This window comes from Bos mutus, chromosome 28, assembly GCF_027580195.1.
Source record: "Bos mutus isolate GX-2022 chromosome 28, NWIPB_WYAK_1.1, whole genome shotgun sequence".
Lineage (NCBI taxonomy): Eukaryota > Metazoa > Chordata > Mammalia > Artiodactyla > Bovidae > Bos > Bos mutus.
Window position 1 is genome coordinate 40382492 of NC_091644.1, and position 25257 is coordinate 40407748.

General features: G+C 45.5%; 1 protein-coding gene across 1 annotated transcript in view; it reads left to right on the plus strand.

Moving 5' to 3' along the window:
* SIPA1L2 (signal induced proliferation associated 1 like 2) overlaps positions 1–25257 on the plus strand; it is a 245437-nt gene that overhangs the window by 185191 nt on the left and 34989 nt on the right. Inside the window, exons 11-16 of the mRNA XM_070364870.1 lie at positions 10738–10995; positions 13048–13131; positions 14788–14887; position 14996; positions 15244–15347; positions 17025–17410. Of these exons, the coding sequence (XP_070220971.1) occupies positions 10738–10995; positions 13048–13131; positions 14788–14887; position 14996; positions 15244–15347; positions 17025–17410 (933 nt within the window). The remainder of the gene's footprint in view (positions 1–10737; positions 10996–13047; positions 13132–14787; positions 14888–14995; positions 14997–15243; positions 15348–17024; positions 17411–25257) is intronic.

Below are 25257 nucleotides of genomic sequence, written 5' to 3' on the forward strand. Positions count from 1 at the left end.
AAACCTCTTAAATGAAATATCACTTAGTACCTTTATTCCTGCAGCAAAGTATATAAAGATGGCCCTTTAGGTAAAACTACTCTTTTGATTTGTGGCGTGGAAAAAGGCGCCATCTTTCACAAATCGGCTCTTACTTGTCAGTGAAATGGCCAAATGAAAATATTAATTTAAATGGATGTGTGTGTAATTTTTCCTTTTAAGTTGTCTTTAGTGTAAGAGCCATAAGAACTACTAAAATGGCCAAGTTCATGAGTTGCAAGATATTTCAGCCTTTATAAACATCATGAATAATAGAGTGAAAAATGCTTCAGTTAATTTTTGCCATTTGTCAGCTTTTTTTTTTTTTTTTTTGCCCTGCACAATATCAAGGAGAAGAAATTCTCCCCGGAGCCCATCTGCTTCTGTCAGGAGTGGGAGAGGCCTGTCATTTAATAGACTCGCTCCTAGTCGTCTGTAGGTCAGAAGGTATTTGCTTATGACTCAGAAGCTGCTGGATTAAATGAAGTCTTTAGTTGGGAAAGTATTTATGTGGAATCAAAAGGCATCCCACATTTTGAAGTCCTTTTCTCAAGCCTCGGGGTGATGATAACTCAGCTGTCCCCAGGCTTGAAAGGAAGGCAGAGCCCAATTTTATTTTCCTTGTGGAGTTCCAGCAGGCAAGGAGCAGAAAGGTTCCCTCTGGGAATGCTTATTAGCTGATCTCCTGCTGCGACTGGATCTGGGAGAGGCTTCATAGCGATTGGGAATGAGTGGCCAGGAGCAGTTAGGGACTAGTGCTCTTCAAATGGAAATGAGGTTTGCAAGGGAGTGAGGGCTTTTCCCAAGCAGGCAGTCTCTGTGGCAAAAATGAAGAAGAGTTTCCAAGACGCTTAATTAAGCATTTCTTGGTTTTCTGAAAGGCAGGGCATGGCCTCAGTCCCTAGCCTTCAGAGGTGACTGACATTCTATCAATGTCACTTTAAGGAAGGTGCGTCAACTTGAAAGGCTGATATAAAGGAAATAACAGCTCATCAGAATTATGCATGAGTTGTGATACAATGTGAGTGATTTAGTAAATATGTCCAATAAAAATGGAAATGAAATTCCATGCTGTGGTGCATCTGTTTTGTGTGATTTTTCATACTTCATTGACATACTGTGCAAGACGTATTTTTCTATATAATGCAAAACAGTGGGAATTATCTCATATTGTCACGAATCTAAATTCTTGTTCTCTGATCATTCTGTACAATTGAAGCCATAGCCGCCAGGACCTTGACCATTCAACTCCCAGAAGTACACAGAGTGGGGCATAGAAATAGAAATGGAGAAGAAAACTCAATTTTGTCAGGTTAGCAATTGATAGGTAGGTATAAATAGATGAATAATAGAAGGTAGAAACATCGACTATAGGTAGATAGGGAGACAGAAAGAGATGATAGATAGATAGGTGGTGAGTTGAAGTCTGGATTAGAGCGAGGGTTTAGATTAGGGTTCCTTGTATTTGTTTAGATAAGTAAAACCAGTTCTACCTGATATTGTCTCATAGACTCTGATGAGTCTATGAGAATGTGACTATAATGAATATAGAATATTCATTACAATAATGAATTGTAATGTGAACTGTTAAAAAAAAGTATGAAACTTAAGGTTCTCACAGTAAGCTGAAGCGCAGTCACTATTCCGTGTCCTCTGCGTCCTCTGATACAACGTTTAGATTATCTTCTCCCTCCTAGGAGTAAGAACACTGGATTATAGAACGAATATAAGTTAGGTTATGTACTAGTCATTCATTCCGTCACTCTGAACCAGCTTGTCCAGGGCTATTAAACATGGAAAGAACAGACATAACCTTTGCATTCTTGGGCTCCTTTTCATCTTGTGGCATTCTGTAGTACTTCCGGGACCTCCCTGGTGGCCCATTGGTTAAGACTCCACACTCCCAATGCAGGGGACGTGGGTTTGAGCCCTGATTGAGAGACTAAGATCCTGAATGCCACAGTGCGGCCAAAAATAAATAAAATACTTCCCGTTTATATTTTGTCCTGATCGTTGTCCAGTGACGCTGGGCAATGGTGATGAACAGCCAGTGAATACAGTCTCTCAGGGAAATTTATGTGGCAGAAACCAGGTGTTATGTAGCTATTGAGTCTTCTGTTGATCTTTGGAATAGAATGCTTTTCCTCAGGAAGCTTTCTCAGGAGGAAAAAAAAAAAAAGGAAATGGTTGGCTTCATGAAGAACTTTTTGGCCCCCCTTTTTTTTTTAATATTTTAAAAAATGTATTTATTTTTAATTGGAAGGTAATTACTTTATAATATTGTGTTGGTTTCTGCCTTACATCAACATGAATCAGGTTCAAAAGTCATCTCCCTTTTGAACCTCCCTCCCACCTCCCACCTCATCCCATCCCTCTAGTTTGTCCCAGAGCACCGGATTTGAGCTCCCTGCATCATACAGCAAATTCCCACTGGCCCTGTTTTATGTTGAATGCTGTGTTTGGTCTGGGGTGCAGTGGGTGAAGACACACTCCACCCCATGTCTGGTGAGAACGAAACACAGGAAGCTGATGACTTAGTAGGAGCCAGCCTCACTTCCTGTGTAATAGACACGTACCTTGTCAATTCAAAGACCTTATTCAGAGGGCTTGGTCAAGTAGGTTTCTGGATCTCTTTTACTGTAGTCTCAGGGTCTCTCTGTTTCTATCTATAAATTAAAGAAAAGTGAATTAATATTTCATCAAGTGCCTACCTATTTCAGATGTGACACTGCCCTTACCTTTACAGTCAGTTACACTGTGTGGTTATCTCCCTATTGGAAGCGTTTGATTTTTTTATGCAACAGAAGGAGTTTGTGATTCGAGTGAATGAGCACCAATTATCCCTGTCACCTTGTTGGATAATTTGGAAAGAGTCTTTTAGCTATTAGCAGGCTATTAGCATAACAGACATTAAAATGATGAAAATATCGGTGATTACTTCAATCCCTCAGGCTATAAGGTCTCTTTGACAAAGTGCGTAATGTAAAAGAAGCAGATATTTTGTTTGAGGGGATCTATCTGCCTTTGTTGCCAAAGAGAATCTTTCAGCTTCTAGTGGGCTCATTAAATGTCCTTTGATAGTTTCTGAAGGAGACGGGTGAGTGCGTTGGAAAGAGTGCTGAGCTAGGAGTCAGCTTCCGTGTTCTAGGGTGAAAGCTGTTTCACCTTTCCAAGTCTGTGAGCCTTCTGCAAATTGTAGATGTCCTTTGTACTACTGCAGACATTTCTGTGAAATTGAAATGGTGTAGTGTAGGTGGAAACCTGCAAAGTGCCGTACAAGGGAAGTGTGGATCAGAAGTAAAGGACTGCATTGCAATATGTTGGAAGACTTCATGAGATTTGTGGCTTGAGGTCAAGGTTCACTGAGATTCTCCCAACAAAGTGAAACCAACAGGCAATTTCAGAGTAAATGCAAGTTGTAATTACGTGATTTAGCTGTGCTGTGGCTCCATGGTTTACCCAGTCCACACCTTGCCAATTTGTTCAACTCTTTTTTTTTTTTTCCTGGTAAGAATGCATCTCATTCCTTTAAACTTTCCCAGTTCTCTTTCTCAGTTCTTTGGGAGTTTGTTGTTGCGCCTCAACAGTATTTATCCCTATGTAGTATCCTAGGATTTCTCCTACTTCTTCATTTTTGAAAGTCATACGTCCAACTTTGGTATGAGAGTAAAGAACAAAGTATCAAAATAATGATTCATTGTTCTATCGATGAATGTGCACAGGGAATTTTACAGCTCTGAAATTTTCTGTGCTTCTGGTTATTACATAAAGTTAAACTTCCCCGTTCTATAGTTCTGTAAATATATATTATCTAAAAAGAACTTTCAGCAAAGTATATGAGCCGTTTGCTGTTTTATATTGTCTTTCTTTATGGAAGCAAAAAGTCATATTATCAGTTTGAAACTAATTTCTTTCCTTGACGCTTTCGCTTTGGGAAGCTCGCATACTTCCATAATTTAATCTTGACACACCCTCCGCTGTTGCTATTCCACTGGCAAGAGGTAAAACATGGGTCCAAAGAGTTTCTCCCCTTTCTGAGCTGTGTATTGGCAGATCTGGGTGTTGAGCACAGGGCACTGACTTCTCTCCCTTCGGTGGAAAACGGTTTGACTGCTGTAGAGCATTTCTACCGATAATAAAGAAAACTGTGCAGCTTGGCTGGGCTCCAACAGTGAGAGTCCTGATGGTCAGGCGGTCCAAGTTGAAGCTCCTTTAGAGCTGAGATTACAGCCTGGCCAGCAGTGATTCTGGTTTCAAGCACCCATTTATTAGTGGTAAAGGGAGGGTCCTCTTCCAGAAAACCGGACATATCACTTGGAAGGGATGATGATGCCATCTTGGCGACCTTCCTGGTTGTCTCTGAAGTCCTGGGTCCATGCTGCAGTGCTGAACAGTGATCGTGAGTGCCTGTCAGCTGTGAGCCAGAGGGCACACAACCTCTGTGCTGCTGAGCCTAGAAGCTGGAAAGTGGGAGCAGCCACAGACTGGAAATTTACAGGCGGGAACCCCTGGTGTAGGCAGCTTCTGGAAGCAGGGAGAACATCGAAGAGTGTGGATGTAAGGAAGTTACTCAGTGTCCCTGGTAGAGGAGTAAGCTGTCGCACGGAGTCCACAATGCCAAGTGCAGAGGAGCAAGTGGGGTTGTTTGTCAGAATAAAGCAGTCAAACCTAAGATGCTCTGAGGGCTCCAACTAAGGGAGCCACTTGTTATTCTGATAGTTTTGTAGCATCACATTTGTAAACCAGCACGTTGTTTTTGATGCTCTTAGTCTACAGAATGTTTTCCCTTCTAGGCCAGATGACTGGGGGAGATTATGAGACTCAGAAAAGTCATTCTCTAGACAATCAATGTTAAAAATTAAATTCGTTTTGATCCCTGAAGCTGAGTTTGTTTTGATCCCTACCTAGCATGGCAATTAGCATAAGTAGATGATGTTTGTTACGAAGCAAAGACGTAGTCGTGTAAGTGCTCACGTGCTAGTGATACCCCAGCCTTATCTATGCCTTCGAGTGCCTTCTTTTGGCAGGCACACCATGAAAACGGTGCCAGAAACTAGAAATACAGTTCAAATCCACTGACTCAGTTTGGTGTATTGAAAGGAGATAGAGCACGTTTATCAGTGAGGTCTGTGATTTCTCCACTAATGTAGGAAAGTAAAAGATGGAAGTCTTTTCTTCAACAACAGCTCAGTTACACACGAGATTAGCAGCTCACTTGTTCAGAAGTGGGCTTTCCTAGTAGCAGTTGGTAAAGAATCTGCCTGCAATGCAAGAGACCCAGGTTCAATCTCTGGGTCAGGAATAGCCCCTGGAGAAGGAAATGGCAACTCACTCCAGTACTCTTGCCTGGAGAATTCCATGGACAGAGGAGTCTGGCAGGCAACAGTCCATGGGATCACAAAGAGTTAGACATGACTGTGCGACTATGTTCAGAAATGACTTCTTGGATCTTTTTTGCATTTCGTCAGTTTGGGTCTGAATTGTCCTTTATTCACTGGCCAGAAATGTGTGCCAAGTGCCCTTCACCAGTGCTGGATATTCCGATGAGTGGGGCTCTTGCCTGGCATCCTGTGCTCAGACCACACAAGGTGGACAGAGCAGTGTGCCCAAGGGCAGGGACAGTTTCTGGTACCTCTTGCACCCTGAGCACCTCTGAAGGCTCATTTGTAATTTTATTTTACACCTCTTCCCATTTCCCTAAAAATCGGCTGAATTTCCATATGTATCCTTCAAGGATTTCCTCATACATATGGAACAGAACTGAATTTGACTAGGTTTGATGATATGTTATAGTCATATTTATTTGATGTCTTGGTCATAAAAAGTAAACAAAGCAAATATCTAGTTTGTGAGAGTAGTTACCATAAAAGTGTCATGGCAGAATTAATTTTGATTTTAAAATAAAGTCATTCTTTAAGCTTATTTTCATGAGGGCAAAAGAATGCCTGTGTTTAGTATTAAAAGATCATTTACATATGACCTTGTGCAAGAGGATGGAAATGAAATATTCAACCCCCATTCTCTCTTCAACCTAATATGTGGCACAAATTTTTGTCAGTGGTCTCTCAAATATTAGTCATGATTATGCATTTATATAGCTTTTTTTTACCCAAGATTGAAGCTAAATTACAGCCTCTTACTAAAGACTATAGTCTGTGAGCATGAATTAAAGACGCTGTACCCAGCAGCCTGTCTTTTCTTTTTTTCTTTTTCTTTTTATACCAAACCCAATAAACTGGAAACACAGAGCAACCTCTGGAAATGCAAGGTGTCCTTTCTTCCCTGAGATTCAAGGTTCACATGCGTTTCATTCAAAACACAATTCCAGGACTTTTCACTGTTAAGAGATTCCTTGACTTGGATGATGCAGGCAGCTTTAGCCTTTGAGACCCCAAAGCCTGAGGTTCACCTGAACGTCCAGTGACTTGCTTACAACATAGGTTAGGGTGGAAGACAGGATTCCGTGTTCTTGATGTTTTCATGTATGCTAATATCCCACCTTTATGATTTTTGATTAGGTCATTGGCCATATGCATGAATCAGTAGTCCCAGGAGATGTTGTATCTAATTAAATAGAAAGACACTTGAAAACAGTATAAATCCATGGGCAAAAACGTGTAGCGTCTTAGCACTTTATTTTGAAAAATGCAACCCAGTGTAAATCTCAGCTTAGCAGGTTTGGCCAGTTATTTAGCACATTCATGAAATCCAGAGTAATTTAAACTTGCCTAGGTAAAAGAGCACATTTGGAAAACTCAGCAGTGGCCACAGGACTGGAAAAGATCAGTTTTCATTCCAATCCCAAAGAAAGGCAATGCCAAAGAATGCTCAAACTACCGCACAATTGCACTCATCTCACATGCTAGTAAAGTAATGCTCAAAATTCTCCAAGCCAGACTTTAGCAATACCTGAACCGTGAACTTCCAGATGTCCAAGCTGGTTTTAGAAAAGGCAGAGGAACCAAAGATCAAATTGCCAACATCCGCTGGATCATCAAAAAAGCAAGAGAGTTCCAGAGAAACATCTATTTCTGCTTTATTGACTATGCCAAAGCCTTTGACTGTGTGGATCACAATAAACTGTGGAAAAGTCTGAAAGAGATGGGAATACCAGACCACCTGACCTGCCTCTTAAGAAACCTATATGCAGGTCAGGAAGCAAGAGTTAGAACTGGACATGGAACAACAGACTGGTTCCAAATAGAAAAAGGAGTAGGTCAAGGCTGTATATTATCACCCTGCTTCAGTTCAGTTCAGTTCAGTTCAGTCAGTCATGTCCGACTCTTTGCGACCCCATGAATCGCAGCACGCCAGGCCTCTCTGTCCATCACCAACTCCCATCTGAATGCAGAGTTCCAAAGAATAACAAGAAGAGATAAGAAAGCCTTCCTCAGTGATCACCCTGCTTATTTAACTTATATGCAGAGTACATCATGAGAAACGCTGGGTTGGAAGAAGCACAAGCTGGAATCAAGATTCCTGGGAGAAATATCAATAACTTCAGATATGCAGATGACACCACCCTTATGGCAGAAAGTGAACAGAAACTAAAAAGCCTGTTGATGAAAGTGAAAGCGGAGAGTGAAAAAGTGGGCTTAAAGCTCAACATTCAGAAAACGAAGATCATGGCATCTGGTCCCATCACTTCATGGCAAATAGATGGGGAAACAGTGGAAACAGTGTCAGACTTTATTTTTGGGGGCTCCAAAATCACTGCAGATGGTGATTGCAGCCATGAAATTAAAAGAGTCTTATTCCTTGGAAGGAAAGTTACGACCAACCCAAATAGCATATTGAAAAGCAGAGACATTACTTTGCCAACAAAGGTCTGTCTAGTCAAGGCTATGGTTTTTCCTGTGGTCATGTATGGATGTGAGAGTTGGACTGTGAAGAAGGCTGAGCGCCAAAGAATTGATGCTTTTGTACTGTGGTGTTGGAGAAGACTCTTGAGAGTCCCTTGGACTGCAAGGAGGTCCAGCCAGTCCATTCTGAAGGAGATCAGCCCTGGGATTTCTTTGGAAGGAATGATGCTGAAGCTGAAACTCCAGTACTTTGGCCACCTCCTATGAAGAGTTGACTCACTGGAAAAGACTCTGATGCTGGGAGGGATTGGGGGCAGGAGGAGAAGGGGATGACAGAGGATGAGATGGCTGGATGGCATCACCGACTCGATGGACATGAGTGTAAGTGAACTCCACGAGTTGGTGATGGACAGGGAGGCCTGGTGTGCTGCAATTCATGGGGTCGCAAAGAGTCGGACACGACTGAGCGACTGAACTTGAACTGAGGTAAAAGAGGTGAATTTTGCTTTGGGGGAAAGAGAGTTAAAAGATAAGTCAAGTTTACTGATAAAGAGATAATCCCTACTCATTCTCTACAACAGACATCTTATCTTTTTATGATGCTTCCTTTAGTTCATCCCTTCTGTTCTCAAAGGGTAGCTAGCACCACCATTCATTTGGCTTCCGGATCCAAAAAGCAGAACACTGTTTTTGATTTCTCTCTCTTTCTCCATCCCAAGCTCCAAGCACTGTTGATTTGACAGATTAGAACTTCTACCCCACTTTGCTGTTGCGAAGAATGAACTTTCCTGTGTCCTGCCTCTGTGTGCGGCCTGTGCCCTCCCTTGCCTTCTCCCCTCCGGACACTCAGGATCTCTGCTTTAACCCAGGAGTCTGAATTCTACTGTAATATGTCTTGACACACCTTTTTTTCCCTTTAGTTCTGGAAATTTTTGTGTATTATTTGTTGATCATTTCCTCCCCACCTTTTCCTCTCCTCTTTCTATGTTAGGTGAATTTAGACTTCATAGATTGAACTTGGATTTTCTGGCTTTTAAGGAAAAGCTCCTCTGTTTACCTTCCATCTGTCCTACTGGATTTTTTATTTTGAATTTCAGTCATCCTCGTTTTAAATTTCGGGCTTCCTTGGTGGCTCAGTGATAAAGAATGTGCCTGCAATTCAGGAGACCTGGGTTTGATCCCTGGATTGAGAACATCCCCTGGAGAAGGGAATGGCAACCCATTCCACTATTCTTGCCTGGAGAATTCCATGGACAGAGGAGCCTGGTGGGCTGCTGTCCAGGGGGTTGCAAAGATTGGACATGACTGAGTGACTAACACTTTCAGAGGTTCCTCCTCTTTCTCTGAGGGTGGTGAGCCTCGTGGCAGGGTGATTGGGTGGCTTGCACCTGCTGGTCTTCATTGTGGAGAAAGATCCCTGTTCTTTGCAGGGTGATCCTGAAGCTGGGTGTGAAGAACGAGGACTAACCTGGGGATCTTGTTTCCAGCAAGGCTTTCCCTTCACTTTTTGCTTTCATCTCTGCTCTTCTGGGTCCCTCCTGGCCTTGAGTTCCGCCTTTCATGTTGTGTTCCCTTGACCATTGCTGCTGCCCCTTAGAGGTGGCGGTGGGTATTGCCTGAGGGGCCCAGTGCTGGCTGGGGGCTCACTGTTCACTCCTTCCCTTTCTCTTCCACCCTCTGTGGCCCCTGATGCTTCCTGTTCCTGCACCTGCTCAGGTGTGCAAGGGGATGGACGTGCTTCTCCTTGTCTTTCTCTTTGCACATCCTTGGGTTTGACTTTTCCTGCTCCATTACTGGCATTCCACCATTTGCCTCCTATCCTTATGTACTGTGTTTTGGTGTCTCCAAGCTTTGTTGATGATCAAGTTTGTTTATGGTTTTTCTTGTCTTTGTTCCTTTGTAATGATTCTGAAAAGTTCTACTCCACTGTCTTGAGGGCCTTTTCAAAGAGTGACACCTTATTGCCCTGATACATTTCTTAGAGGGTGAATATGAGAGTTTTTCTGTTGACTACAGAATGTCTAGGGAGAGGCAAGACTTCATCCACATGCTAAATTGGGACAGTTTACCCCGACACTCAAATTTGAGACTCACCCAGTCTTCCTGTGTCCTGGCCAAACACCAGTTGGCTTTGCAGGTCACTTTAGTCAAGTCAGTAGTATCAGTAATGTGTACACAATGTAACTTGAGGGATATCTGACTTAGATCACATGTTTCAGGCTAAAGGGTCTTACATCCCTGACCAGTCATTTGAGCCCGTGGAAGATAATTTGTGGGGAGCCATGACACTAGTTCAAGGAAGTGACCATGGCAACTAAGTGACTGACTAAGTAGTGACTAAGTAAGTGATAACTAAGTAACTAACTAATGTGACTTCAACAGGATGGGCATTCAGGCTTTTCCTTGACTTGTGACAGCTTTTGTTGAATTTGTTTTTCACTTTTCTCGGATTCAGGAGAAACAAGTGACATGTGACTCAAATTCCTGATTATATGACTGTGCTTTCATGTATCTGTTCAGATTATATATGAGGTGTTTTTAATCTATTAATGTGTATTTATCACCCAGTTTCAATGCAAATAATTCCATGTATGCAGATTGGTTAAAGATCAATCCCAGTCTGCCCAGGGATTGGTTTTGCAATCAATAGTAGTTTGCAAACTACTTGGAGACACAGAGCCTATGCATGAAACCCTGGACAGCCAAGGTTAACCAGAGCCACAGGCTTGAGACCAGATCCTCCTGGTCTGTGCTGTGTGACGCACAGACAAGGTCACTGTCAGCCAGGTCTGCTGCTGAGGGTGGGTGGCCTTGCACCATCACCCGTGAGCCCCCAGAAGCACATGCGAGGCTGTGCGTGAGTCGAGCTAGTGGCTCAGTGCTGAGCACCCCCTAACCATCTCTTCTTGGCTCACAGAGGGTGTTCGGAGCTCTGCCGGATCCCCATGGTGGAGTACAAGCTCGACAGCGAGGGAGCCCCCTGCGAGTACAAGACCCCTTTCCGGAGGAACACCACATGGCACCGCGTGCCCACGCCCGCCCTGCAGCCCCTGCCCAGGGTCTCCCCGGTGCCCGGCACGCCTGACCGGCTGCAGTGCCAGCCCCTTCTCCCGCAGAGCCAGGCCGCCATCCCCCGCAGCACCTCCTTTGACCGGAAGCTGCCCGATGGTACCAGGTAAGCTGGTGGCCCTGGTAAAGCCCTGGCTTGGAACTTCGCGTGGTTGGGGGACTTGTGTGTGTCTTAGTCATTTCTGAAATAGCTTGTTCTGACCAAGTGGGCAGCAGGGCCGCCGGGCAGGCCCCGAATGCGGGGGCACTCGTGGTCCCAGCCAGCGATGGTGCTGATGGCGTGCAGGTCTCCCCCATGGACACCACCCCCAGGGCTGCCACTCTACCTCTCCGCAGTAATCCTCCTGTCAACTCACTCTCCAAACCACGTTGGGAAACCATTCTGCAGGAGCCTCTAGATAAGCATGAACAGTTTTGAGTATAAAGAAAACAAAGCCACAAAAATCATTGATGAAATCCCGTCATCCTAATGGTCACAGTATTTTCAGAGGTCCTAAGATCATTGGCATCTCTTTGCTTTTCTCTCTCATTTTAAGCGGAAGGAGTTGAATTTAAAATTAAGTTTTTCCCTGAGAGGGTGCACCTGTTTAAGAGTGAAATCCAATAAGCTGCTGAGAATTTAGAGACGTGACCTGGAGAAGTAGTTTTAAGTGAACAGCATAGTAGATTTGTTGTTGCTATTGATTTTTACTCCCTTTGTTTTAACTTTCACATAACTTATGGGCTGTGGAGACACCAAGAGCTTCCTCAAAACTCCTTGTTAGGCTTTCATCTAATAGAGCATATGTTGTAAGCAGTCACTGAGCCAGGCTGCCCGCTGAACGTGTCATCACCTTGTCCTGTTCCTTGGCCTCTCCCATTCTCCAGTTTCCTCCTCTGAAAAGTAAATTTAGCTATAATAGAGACCTCCACAGGGCCTTATGATGACTGAATCAGTCCACAGAGGTTAACTGCTTAGAACACTCCTGGCCCGTAGGTGTAAGTCTCTATAGGTGTTAATAATAATTACTAGGATTAAAACATGTGGGCTTCCTCTGACTTCTCCAGTCTGTTTTTCCATGAATGAGCACAGGAATGGTGTTAACTAACCTGACAGTAGATCATCTGGGCTCTGGCTCTCCCTTCTCAAAGGTCTGCTGAGTTTATAATATTCAGAGAGATGCATACAGTAGGTAGCCTGGGTGTAAAGGGGTGACGTCGGAAGGGAAGGGGTCTATAGAACCTCCCTTGCCGCTGCTGCTGCTAAGTCGCTTCAGTTGTGTCCGACTCTGTGCGACCCCATAGACGGCAGCCCACCAGGCTCCCCCATCCCTGGGATTCTCCAGGCAAGAACACTGGAGTGGGTTGCCATTTCCTTCTCCTAGAACCTCCCTTATTAACATATAATTTAGTAAATTATAAGGAATTCTTCTGGGCTTCCCAGATGGTGCTGGTGTTAAAGAACCCACCTGCCAGTGTAGGAGACGTAAAGAGACCTGGGTTCAATCCCTGGATTGGGAAGATCCCCTGGAGGAGGGCATGGCAACCCACCCCAGTATTCTTGCCTGGAGAATCCCTTGGACAGAGGAACCAGTCCATAGGGTTGGCAAGAGTTGGACAGGACAGAAGCAACTTCGCATGCACACGCACACTCAAGGAAGGCTTCTAATAGCAAAATGAAAAGTTGGCAAGCACGTCTTCATCAAACGAGTTCTCACAAGCGTCACTGATTTTTGTGTGTCTGAAATAAATAGGATTACATTCAATACATGTGCAGAAATAAATGGTTTTGCCAAATTTAGAGTTTTCTCTCTGCCTCGGTTTTAAATATAGAACCACAACGTCCCTTGCATTGTCTCATAGACCAAGTAGTAGTGGTGTTTTCTGTGTATTCTATTGCTGTCCCCCATGTTTAACTGGGATCTTTAGCTGTGCTTTCAAATTTTAGATGGTAAAGCCTTGTTCCTGCCACATCTCCTCCTGTAATAAATTACCAACCATAATACCCCTGAAATCGCATGGCATCACCAATTCTCAGTTTATTTGTCCATGATCACAATGTGTGTTTCCCCTTTTCTTCGTCACCGAAAAATGAATTCATTTGTAAGTCAAAACAAGCCAGGTCTGGATGCTGGCAGCCCACCTCCGTGCCTGTTACTGATTGTAGTCAACCTTTCAGAAGTTCGCCCAGCAATCAGTCATCGTCCAGCGACCCCGGACCGGGCAGCAGCGGACCCTGGAGACCGCAAGTTGGATACGACGGGTACCACTCCTTTTCCCCTTCTGTGGGCTCCTGGGGGGACATGTCTCCAGGGCACATTCAGAAGCGCTTACTGTGCACAGGACCACTGGGGACAGAGAGACTCAGATAGCACTGTCTTAGGACAGTGCTTCCAGACTGGGTAGCTCATCATTTCTGTGAAAGTGGACTCATTTGTGTGTATTCTGAACTTGTCTGTTTTTTTTTTTTTTTTTTTAATAAGGGAGAGTCTTTTTGAACACATGAAAATTAAGGATTTGGAGACTCTGTGGGTGATGGCCCTTGGGAGTTTCCCTTCACTTACATTGCTGACGAGGAATAAATTCACAGCCTTTCTTGAAAGTGTTTTTCTCTCCAAAACACAGCCCAGAGTCTGAGGAGACAGATATAGCATGGGACACATTTCCTCTGCTTCCTGTGAGAGCAAATGGAAGCTGGGTGCAGGGCCGTATACACGGCGCCCAGGGGCCTGAGGGCACCTGTGGACAGGACCCAGGATGGACGGACGCAGTAACAAATAGCCATACACTCTTGGGAAGAGGAGGGCCGCCCCAGGGATGTGGCTGTATTTTTGCAAGGAAATGCAGGCGTTGCCCCCGGCAGCAGTGCTTCTGTGCATTGCTGCAAGCCAGCATCGCCTCTGCCGCTTGAAGGAGCTGGGCGCACTGCTGAGACGATGGACCGTCCAGGCAGCCAGAGGGGCTTGCACCAGATGAGAGATACTTCAGTTCCTCCTCTCACATGTGCCCAGGGAAACCCTCTCCCCGCACCCTCTCTCCTTCTGGTTTGGGCTGAGAAGTAGAGATTTATAGTCTGAGTTACATGCATTCCCTGCCTTAGATGCTGGATGGGGTTCTTAAAAGTTGTACTTTTTTTTTTTTTCAATTTTTGAGATGGTTAGATAGCATCACAGATTCAATGGACATGAATTTGAGCAAACTGTGGGAGATAGTGAAGGACAGGGGAGCCTGGTGTGCTGCAGTCTATGGGGTCACAAAGAATTTGATATAACTTAGAGACTGAAAAACGATAACAAAAAAGTTGTACCTAAAGAAATCTTTCTCTTTTGAGTTGCATTTTTAAAGTGGATGGGGGAGGCTTTATGTCAATGGAAAAACCATGTCTTGGCTTTTTCTGCAGATCAGGATTTAGAACTGGGATTCTAGAAGAAAGGGTCCCTTGGTAACATAAGTAAGTTTTCTGCAGTTTCCTTTGGAAGAGTGAATTGTCCTATTTGAGGATTTTCATAAAACAAAAGTCCAGCCAGATGTAGTCTAGCAGCAAATGGATCTGATTTTCTTTTTCCTTAAAAAATTTGATATGAAGAAGCATCAGTACATGTATGCTGGGCCCAGGAGAAACAGTGACAGCAAAAGCAGCGAGCTTGTGCTCAGCCCATCAGGGACCCCACAGTCCTTTCAGCCCCTGGTGGTGGCCTCCTCCTTTATCTGTAAATGGTGTCATCCAGGTGCCTCTTTGGACCCAGGCGTGACAGGAGAGCCCCCAGGTCCAGATGCTTTAAGCTGCTCTGTTGGGCAGGGCTGCGGCAGCAGAGAGTCTCTGACTAGGGATCCCTGGGATTGCCCCTTGGAACCAGCACCCACGGGGGACACTGGCGGGACAGCATGCGGGCAAGCTTCAGCTCTGTGCTCTCTCCAGGTGCCAGTCTCCCCTGCTGCTGGAGCACCAGGGCTCCGGCCCCTTGGAATGTGACGGGGCCAGGGAGCGGGAGGACACCGTGGAAGGAAGCAGACACGCGGTAATACGGACCCCCGCCCCTCCGCATGCCTCTCTCCTGCCCCTTCCTCCCCCTTCACTGGTTCATTCATCCATTCCTGTCTGGTCAGCGCCATCCTGCCGTGTACAGGGTGGCTGCTGGGCCCCTCAAGGTCATCCGGGATGTGCTCATAGCTGGTGGTGCCTGGGAAACAGACCGTGAGCATCATGGGGTGGTTCTGTCTGCTCTGAGGGCCTCTCTATGGGTAGGACCAGAAGGTCCTACAACCGCAGTCGTAATCATGGTCACTGAACCATGTGTTTGGCCCCTGATTTTCTCTGCTCCTTTGTTAACACTAGAAATTAGATCTTTAAGGCTTCTCTTTCTGTGTGTGACAGAAACCAAATGGCATGGCCCACCTTCCAAAGTCCTGAGCTCCTATAAAGAAAGAGGCCTGCAGAAAGATGGAGGTTGCAAGGATTCTCCCAATAAGCTTTCTCACGTGAGTCTTGTCATCATGAACTAATGCTTCTGTTCATCTCAGCACTCGTGATTTATTAGCATTGTTGCCAGGGATTCTCAGTGGCATCACTTATCTCATAAGGGTCTTGGGTGAAGTTAAAAAGAAAAAAAAAAGGTTTTCTTTTTATCTCTCTCTGCTTTTATAAAGAAATACAGAGAAAAGTCATCCAGTGAATTATTGGCAAAGCCAGGATTGTAACCTCAGCCTTTGATCCTTGGTAGTTTTAATCTGTTGACTGTTATCCACGTGTGGACAAAATACAAAATCAGAACCTGTGCAGCAGGGTGTGTGGTGGGTGCTGCTGTGCCTGGTGCTGGCCACTCAGGGAGCAGCTGCAGACGGCACGCAGGAACACCGGCGGCAGCCAACTGACAGGCTTCCCATGGTCCCACAGCGCCCATGTGGTTCTGTTTACTTTTTGCAGAAATGAAAAGGAGCCATGTAGGTGACTGTAGCTCAGTGAAATGAAACTACCAGTTAAATGTGCAAACAGGAATTTTAGTTGTTGCCAGATGAAGCCAGCCTTATAAAGTAGCTCATTTTTCAAAATTTGCAGACGTCTTATCAGGTCCTGACCCAAGTTGTTCCTTTTCTTCTCCTCCTCCATGTGTCATTGGCCAGCCTCAGAGCTGTTACCTGCAAACATGTGACCTCCATCTCTCAGCTGTATCCTAACCTTGTCTCGAGCCAGCCTCATGGAGCCAACTGATGGCACCAGCACAGGGAGAGTGGGGGAGGGGAGGGGTGAACTTGAGAAGATCCACTTGTGATAACAAAGGGCATCGGGATTTGCTTAAGGATCTGATAGGGTGGAGGGAAAGAAGGAAGAAGAGAGGGATGGAGGGAAGAAAGGGAAAACGGAAAGAAGGAAGGGCCAAACCACTTGAAAATCACAGGTGGCTGGATCTCATGACTCCACAGCCCTTGGCTGACCATCCAGGCTGAGAGGAGGGGTCGTGTCTGTCCCATCATCAGATGGGACATTTAGTCTGCTCTCTTGGTTTCATCTTCCAGGGACCTCAGTGCACCCCCAAGAGTACCCCGTCTCATCATCCCCGGGTCTTTCCTGACTGGGGCTCTGGGGGGTGGGTGTGGCTCATGCTTACACAGTGCCTCTGCACACGTGAGCTGGTTGGGTCTGCACAGTAATCCTGTGCTCAGCGTAATAAGCGCAGACAGGAGCTGAGTGACTGGCCAGGGTCCCCCCACTGAGATTCAAACCCAGGTCTTCTACCCCACACCCAGGACTGGCCCTGTCCCTTGTCACAGGATCATTCTCTGAAGAAAGGCCGCTTTCCTCCTCTTAATTCCCCATGTACTTCCCCAGCTTCTAGAACCTTCGTTAACTACTTTCCGATTAGTGACAGGGTGGCAATACTTTTGTGTTCATGTACAGATAATTGAACAAAGACTTGAAAAGATACCCATTTAACTTAAGATGAATGATGGGAGGAATTATGACTCAGGGACTTTTGCATGAAACCAAGATGTTTTTGAAAAGTAAATTCTTGCCTTGCTTCCCTCTGACAAGCGAGTAGAAAGGGTTCGGGGAAATCATCAGGTCTGTAGCTTCGTGAGTCTGGGGAGAATAATCGCCTTCGTGTAGAAGCAGAGTGTGGGGTTTGTCTGAAGCCTCCCCGTTTCTCTCTTCTCAAGATCGGAGATAAAAGCTGCTCCAGCCACTCCAGCAGCAACACGCTATCCAGCAACACCTCCAGCAACAGCGACGACAAGCACTTTGGGTCTGGGGACCTCATGGATCCCGAGTTGCTGGGGCTGACGTACATCAAGGGGGCCTCCACGGACAGTGGCATCGACACGGCCCCATGCATGCCCGCTGCAGTCCTGGGCCCCGTGCACCTGGCGGGCAGCCGGTCCCTGGTCCATGGGCGGGCAGAGCAGTGGGCCGACTCCGACATCCCGGGGCCCGATGATGAGCAGGCCAAGATGTATGCGGTCCATGGCTATGCGCCTGGCATCTCCACCAGTGGGGCTGCCGACGGCAGCCTGGGCGACCTCAGTGAGATTTCGTCCCACTCCAGGTAAGGACCTCCCCACGCTGTGACCAGCAGCTACTTGGGGCACCCTGGGCACCATCATCTGCTGCTGGGGTGGGGGCAGGGGCCTGAAATAGGACCAGAAGGTGCCTGAGATCATTGTCTCCTGTGGGCCAAACTGCCTGACTTCAGATGGAGGGCTTGTGTCCAGCGGCTCATTTGAAATGTGCATGTGAACAAGTTTGTGATTACATCTTCTTTTCTCTTTAAATTGGAGAGAAAACGAAACAGAGGTGCTCACGGCTGTCATCAGGCCACTCATGTTTCTCTGTCAGTTCAATTTGTTGTCCCTGGGACTTCCCTGGTGGTTCGGTGGTTAAGACTCCATGCTCTCACTACAGCAGGCATGGGTTTGACCCCTGGTTGGGAAACTAAGATCTCATGTGCCCCCCAAAAAGTGTAAAGTTCAGTTTGTTGTCCCAGATTTTCAGGAGGTGTGGTAACAGCTGGACGGTACTCAGATGATGACGGACGGTAACGAGGGGTGGTCTCTGTGTTGTCCACCTGAAAGCCTGTGCCCCATTCTCCTGTTCCACGGGCCCCCTTACACAACTGTGTACTGGAAATGTGTTCAGATTGATGATCCACTTTCTTTTTCAATATAATGACTAGTTACATTTAAAGGAATTACGTTCTAACTGTAGGTGTGTATATTTTTATGAGTAGTTTTCAATTCCCATATGACAAAAGTGTACAGTGGCTTTAAAACACATCACTGGTGATTCCTCCCTTCAAAGACCAAGCAAAGAACTGCAATGATACAGGTTTGGCCGTGGCTAGAATTTCCTGCACACCAATGACCCCTGTCATTTTCCTTCTTGTCTGCAAGGCCTTCCCTCCTTCAGCTCTGAGTCATCGTCTAACTTTCCCCCAAGTCTTCCAGCTGCTGGAGGGTAGCCAGATGAACAGTGATAGGACTGTCCCTCCAGGCATCCAGGGCCATGGCCAGTGATGATGCTCAAGGCCGGCATTGGGTTCAACACACGGGCCTCTGTGCTCCTTGGCCCTGCCCTTCACTCTACCTGCCCCTCATCCTCACATGGTCTCTGCTGAGCCTGGAGGGGTGAGCCGATGGACCATAGCGAGGCTCTCTGTGACCTCACACAGACACATGAATTGCTTCGGCCAACCTCTCAGTTGAGGCAGAGACCTCATCAGCAGTGCCTTGATTTTCATGACTGATATCATGGGATATGTCTCATCTTGTTGAAAAAAGTTTTAGACTTCTTAGTCCTGGAAATTAACATAAGTTAATTTTTTTACATAAATTGAAAGCACGAAGATGCCTGTAACACACACATGCTCGCTGCTGCCTCCTGCTTTTCTTTTCCTGTCACTAACATCATCATCTGTGTCTTAGTAGCACAAATGATCATTTTGTAACCTTCTAATGTTTGTTCAAAGTGTAGAAGATTTGTACAGCGGCTGGTTTTCTGATAACCTTGCTGGACAAGTGTAAATGGCATCACAAACAGAATTTTGTATTACTGTTGAGGAAAATTTCTGTGAAAACTGCTTTCAGAGCACCTTCACTTATGAGTCGAGTCGGGATATTAACAGGGATTTGAAGTAGATTTTCTGGAGTACCGTAAGCATCCATTAATGTGATGGGTCAGATGAGTAGAAAGCACTGGGAGGTGCTAGATTGCGTTTCTGGTCGATGTTTCTCCTTCCCCGCCCATGCTTCACACTAAACATGTGCACAGTGGTTGTAGAAGGGCCATGGGCTGAGTGAGGGTCTTCTTTGCCATCCAGAAGCCTTTTTCTTGCCATTCTTAGTGCACAGTGACTTTAAAGCCACATTTCAACTTCAGTTGCAGCTTTGGTTCGTGTGGAATTTGTCAGTAAATTAAATCTTTTGAGCACGTCCTCCTCCTGTCTGTCCCCTGCAGAAGGGCTAGAGAAAGTAATAATTTAAATACTCTAATTTTTTAGTTTTAAATTTTTTTAATGATTTTTAACTTTAAAATGTTTTTAAGTATTTTAAGTACTATCTATATTAATATTTTATATTTAAAATAAGATTTGAAATGTTGGTATGTCGAGGCAAAAGGAACTTGGCTCATTAGAGCATAACGGACCTAGCTACCGCAGCAGTGATGAGACTTGGCAGATCCAGAAATGCTGGGGCCCAGCCTGGGGCACCCATTCTCCGTGGTGATGAGTGTCGTCAGCTGTGCACTGTCCTCGTCTGCTTGTGTGGTCAGCTCAGAGCTGAGGCCCACCGCCCAGGGTCTCAGTTGTGACCAGGAGTGGTCCAGGGAGTGAAAGAGAAGAGGCTCTTAGGGGCTGGCATCGGCACTGAGCATCCTGGCTAGTCACCCCCAGCCCTGCACAGTCTATCTCACCATGTCTCAGCTGCTTCTCAGCACTCCCGCCCTGGGTGATGTCGACCAAATAAAGGAACTCTCTGCTTTCAGCTTGTGACAATCCTTTTGTTGTTCGGGGAGCCCTCGTTCACTTCTGGAGGCCAGAAACCGCTGATGGCTGTGACGTTTCTTGCCCACCGACGTGGCAGCAGATCTTTTCATTCCACAGTGAGGTGGTCTGTGCTCACAGCTTATCCTGTCCCGTCCACATCGCCCCCCTCCCCGGCTGCAGTCTTCCTTTCACTAAAAAGCCTGGACCTGTCTGCTTCCTTGTACCCGCAGCACTTAGCACAGGCTCTTAAACGTGGTAGGCGTTGCAGTGTTTGTTGAATGCAGGAAGGAAGTCTAAGAAGACTGTTGATAGGCATTTGTTGATTGAGTTAGTAAACCAGTGCCTGGATAGCCTAGGGAAATCGGAGGTGCAGAGGTTAACTGTTCCCAGTGTCAGGAGCCCAGACCTGTATATGGAACACCCTTCACGCTCTGATTCTGGATTTTCATCACCAACGACTACTACCATCCCCACCAGCCCCACCACACACGCGCATGCTCCGAACAGCCATCCAGGAATAAAGCAAGTGTGAGTTGTGTATGTGGTATTTTTCTGGGATTGTACTGAGAACAGGGAAGAGATTTACAACTCATAAAGACAAGCTGCACTGGTGTGAGCGGGGAACAGGGGTACACTGTGGGTGTGCAGGAATCACCACCCATTAAGCAGCACCAGCATATTCCCAGCCTGTTCTCTCCTGCTTCTCCGGGCTTCTAATTCAGCAAACCCGTTTGGGTTGGTTTGTTTTTTTTTTCCTGCAACGGCAGGGCACTTAGATAAGAGCTCAGAATACAAAGCTGTATTCATCTGAGCCTAACCAAGCTTTTGCAAAGTGAAATAAATCAACTGCCAAAAAAACAAGACAAAAAAACCCATGTTCTGTATTCTCCTGTAAATGGCTCATGTGATTATCTGTTGCTTACCCTTATTCATGTCATCACACTCTTAGTACAAAGGATGGGAAGTTGGCAATAAAACTCGAAAAATAATAACTTGAGTCTAGAAGGAAAAGATTCCCCAAAATTGTATTGCTAATAGTCTAGGATGTTTACCAGCTTCAGAGAAAAAGATGCTACTGCTGCTAAACACAAGTTTTTGCCATATTGCTTGTCAAATGGATTCAGTACCTTTGTTCTTAGAGTTTAACTTTAAAATTTCTTACTATTGGGGTAAAAGACATTTTTAATCAAGCCTAAGAATTGATGCTTTTAAACTGTGGTGTTGGAGAAGACTCTTGAGAGTCCCTTGGACTGCAAGGAGATCCAACCAGTCCATTCTGAAGGAGGTCAATCCTGGGATTTCTTTGGAAGGAATGATGCTAAAGCTGAAACTCCGGTACTTTGGCCACCTCAAGCGAAGAGTTGACTCATTGGAAAAGACTCTGATGCTGGGAGGGATTGGGGGCAGGAGGAGAAGGGGACAACAGAGGATGAGATGGCTGGATGGCATCACTGACTTGATGGACGTGAGTCTGAGTGAACTCCGGGAGTTGGTGATGGACAGGGAGGCCTGGTGTGCTGTGATTCATGGGGTCGCAAAGAGTCGGACACGACTGAGTGACTGAACTGAACTGAACTGAAGTGAGGAAAATCTATTTTATAAACAAATGGAAAAACACATCAGGCTTGGACCATACTATTGTTATTCACAACACATTCTCCAAAAGCGTTCCATTTGGTGATTTCAGAAGATAAATTTGGGTGTTCCATGCATCATATTAATTACATTAGACTAGGGATGCCCTGGGCTTCCCAGGTGGCATTAGTGGTAAAGAACACACCTGCAGTGCAGGAGACATAAGAGCCACGGGTTCAGTCCCTGGGTCTGGAAGATCCCTTGGAGGAGGGCATGGAAATCTGCTCTAGTATTCTTGCCTGGAGGAGCCCCGTGGACAAAGGAGGGCTACAGTCCATAGGGTCACCAAGAGTCTGAGATGACTGAAGCGACTTAGCACACATGCATGCATGGATACCCTAGACTTTAAAATATCTCAGGGATAATCAAAGGCTTTGAAATGCATGATAACTGAAGGCAATGCACAGTCCTGCCCGAGTTCTGAATGGGGAAACTGAAGCCATAAGCCATGTTGGACAGCTGAGAAATGAGACTATGGAGTGGGTATTAGGTAATAATAGTGCATTAATGCCTGATTTGTGATTATCACATTGGTCCTCTGTGGGAGAGTATCTTTATTATTAGGAAATATGTATGGAAATATGAAAGTATGATGTCATAAAGTCTACAGCTACTTCTAGATGGTTCAGAGAAAAATGATGCAGCTGTAGCCAGAGAGTAACAACTAATACATCTCGATGATGGGTATCTCCTGTCTTTATACCGTTTCTGTAGATCTGGAGTTTTTCAAAATAAGGTTAGGAGAAAGACATACAGGCCTTCAGAGCCCATTGCCAACAGAAGGAGTTTTCCTGTTGGGGGATTACTAACTGGTATACACCCAGGAAGTGGAGAGAGTTCATTATCATAGCACCACCTCTTCAGTTCAGTTCAGTCACTCAGTCCTGCCCGACTCTTTGCAACCCCATGAATCGCAGCACGCCAGGCCTCCCTGTCCATCACCAACGCCCAGAGTTCACTCAGACTCACGTCCATTGAGTCAGTGATGCCATCCAGCCATCTCATCCTCCGTCATCCCCTTCTCCTCCTGCCCCCAATCCCTCCCAACATCAGAGTCTTTTCCAGTGAGTCAGCTCTTCTCATGAGGTGGCCAAAGTACCAGAGTTTCAGCTTCAGCATCATTCCCTCCAAAGAAATCCCAGGACTGACCTGCTTCAGAATGGACTGGTTGGATCTCCTTGCAGTCCAAGGAGTCTTCTCCAACACCACAGTTCAAAAGCATCAATTCTTCAGCACTCAGCCTTCTTCACAGTCCAACTCTCACATCCATACATGACCACAGGAAAAACCATAGCCTTGATTAGACGGACATTTGTTGGCAAAGCAATGTCTCTGCTTTTGAATATGCTATCTAGGTTGGTCGTAACTTTTCTTCCAAGGAGTAAGCGTCTTTTAATTTCATGGCTGCAGTCACCATCTGCAGTGATTTTGGAGCCCCCAAAAATAAAGTCTGACACTGTTTCCACTGTTTCCCCATCTATTTCCCATGAAGTGGTGGGACCGGATGCCATGATCTTCGTTTTCTGAATGTTGAGCTTTAAGCCAACTTTTTCACTCTCCACTTTCACTTTCATCAAGAGGCTTTTTAGTTCTCTTCACTTTCTGCCATAAGGGTGGTGTCATCTGCATATCTGAGGTTATTGATATTTCTCCCGGCAGTCTTGATTCCAGCTTGTGTTTCTTCCAGTCCAGCGTTTCTCATGATGTACTCTGCATATAAGTTAAATAAGCAGGGTGACAATATGCAACCTTCCTTGCCTGTTGCTTAGGTTACCTTGGGTCAGGGGACGGCAGTACAACATCTTTCCCAGGGCACGGACCTGGACCCCAAATTGAGGGAGCCTCGGGGGCTTCCCTTATAGCTCAGGTGGTAAAGAAAAGAATCTGCCTGCAATGTAGGAGACCGGGGTTCGATTCCTGGGTCAGGAAGATCCCCTGGAGGAGGAAATGGCAACCCACTCCAGTATTCTTGCCTGGAGAATCCCATGGACAGAGGAGCCTGGCAGACTGTAATCCATGGGGTCACAAAGAGTTGGACATGACTGAGTGACTACACCACCGCCACCACCGCCACCATCCTACTAAGGGACACCAGACTTACCACCAGGAACCAAGTGATTCAGAGGAGCAAATAGATGCAGTGTTTTATTTGTTTTGTTTTGTGTGATAATTTTTCAAATGCCACCATGTCTCCAACATACAAAGACCCAAAGATGGGTTATTTTATTGAGTTTTGTTTTACCTTCAGAGCCTTTATAAAAAGTCCATTTCAAAATAATTTTTAATATTAGACTTTTTTTAGCTTCCGTCATTGAATGATCCTTGCTTTGTATACAGGTTTGATTTCAGAATAAGATTTTATTTTATCTAGGGGCTATCATGTGAGGAACCCTGTGGTAAATTCTCCCAATGGCAAGAACTTGTGAATAATTCTTTGATGCACCACTCTAAAAAGCAAATTAACGGCATTTACTTCACTAATATTAATTCAGAAAAATCTTCGGAGCAATTCTCTGAGGTCAAGAGTATTTATCAGGTTTTTTTGTTTTGTTTTGCTTTTAAAGTTTTTATTTTTTTGATGCGGACCATTTAAAAAGTTTTTATTGAATTTGCTACAATATTGCTTCTATGTTATGTTTTATTTTCTTGGCCCCAAGATGCGTGAGATCATAGCACCCCGACCAAGGATCAACCCACACCCCCTGCATTGGAAGGTGAAGTCTTAACCACTGGACAGGCCTTGTATGCGTTTTACAGATCAGAAAGCTGAGCTTAGTAAACGAGTCCAGGGTCTCCCTGTTGTGACAGCAGTCTGGCTCCAGAACCCTTGAGGCACACCTGTGTGTCAGGGTTTCTGAAAGCGATGCTCACCTGCCTTCCCAAACTCTGATGTTAGAACTGTAACTGAAACATTTACGACTTCATAAAATGATTCCTGATCTCTGTTCTTACTTATTTTTCATAAAACATTAGAATCTTGATTTTCCTGAATTTAAAAAAAAAGATCTTTAGGTTTTTATATTTCTAGGGATGGTCATACAGCCCATGGGAGTCATTAGTCCTTCTGGCTTCAGCTGACCTTTAAGTTGTTTTTAGGGATTTTGTCTTTTGAATATTATTTCATATCACACAGTAATACAGCAAGCATCCATATACCCACACTGGATTGAGGAATCGACTCTACTGTGTCAGGATCCCCGAGTATTGTCCGGTCACAAGCCCTTCTCTTCCCCCTCAAGGTGGCCCCTGGCCTGGCTTTGGCAATGACCATCCCCCTCGCTTTTCTCTACATTTCACTACGGATTCGTACATTCCTGAACAACATATCCTTCAGTTTCACCTGTTTATGAACTCACTTTAAAAATGGAGCCATGCTTGATCCTTTCTGTGTGACCTGCTCCTTTTTCCACTTTGTTTGGGAAGTTCACCCCAATTGTCCACAGCCTCTGCCCAGTCCTTCCTGGTGTTTCCCTGGAGTTTTTTGTTTCCTCACCCATGTTTGCTAATTGACCCTCCATTCAGTGCCGATGCCTCTATGGGGGAGCTGTTCGAATCAGTGCTTCTGTCAGCACTTCCGTTGCCTGTTTACAGCCACACCCATGCAGAGGCTTGGCCCGGGTGTGCGCTTAGGAGAAGAACTGCTGGCTCATAGGCTAAGCAGCTGCCCACCTTTACAGGTAATGCCTAGACTGCTTTCCAAACTGTCTGCCACTCTCACTCCCACCAGCAGTGGGAGGAGTCGCTGCCCCACATCCTGGTGAACACTGGGCACTCAT